Here is a 522-nt window from a genome sequence, read left to right as displayed (position 1 = left end):
ATAGATAGATAGATAGATAGATAGATAGATAGATAGATAGATAGATAGATAGATAACAAAGAAATAGAAAGAGAATAGGAGAGAACGAGAGGAAGATGTAATGGAGAGACAGATAAATACAATGTCTCACACAGCCAGTGGAATCCCCTGACCAGGTGGACTACGTGGAGTGCAGGAACAAGCGTCAAGAACTTGAGAAGGAAAACAAACGGCTGGCGAAACAGCTGGAGACAACTCAAGCCCGAATGGCGGACATCGGACGGCAGATGGAGACACTGAGGCGCATGCGCGAGATGAAGCTATCACCGGAAGCGTACAGAAAGGGTGTGCGTCAGAGACTGAGGAAGGAGAATCTGAAGTCCAGTAAGTGGGAATGGCATTGGCTGCCCGGTTCTCTCTATTTCTATCTCTGTTTCTGTCTTTGTCTCTGTCTGTCTGTTTCAGTCTTTGTCTCTGTTTCTGTCTCTGTCTCTGTCTTTGTCTCTGTTTCTGTCTCATTTTCTGTTTTTGTCTTTGTCTCTA

General features: G+C 44.8%; 1 protein-coding gene across 1 annotated transcript in view; it reads left to right on the top strand.

The window, feature by feature from the left end:
- LOC101854574 overlaps positions 1–522 on the top strand; it is a gene marked incomplete at its 5' end in the record, with an annotated part of 11,883 nt that overhangs the window by 10,057 nt on the left and 1,304 nt on the right. Inside the window, 1 exon segment of the mRNA XM_005098679.3 lies at positions 135–363. Within this exon segment, the coding sequence (XP_005098736.1) occupies positions 135–363 (229 nt within the window).

Source organism: Aplysia californica, unplaced genomic scaffold (genome assembly GCF_000002075.1).
Source record: "Aplysia californica isolate F4 #8 unplaced genomic scaffold, AplCal3.0 scaffold00190, whole genome shotgun sequence".
In the NCBI taxonomy this organism is placed as follows: Eukaryota; Metazoa; Mollusca; class Gastropoda; order Aplysiida; family Aplysiidae; genus Aplysia; species Aplysia californica.
The sequence above is the reverse complement of the archived record's forward strand: the minus strand, read 5'-3'. Positions and strand labels throughout refer to the sequence as shown.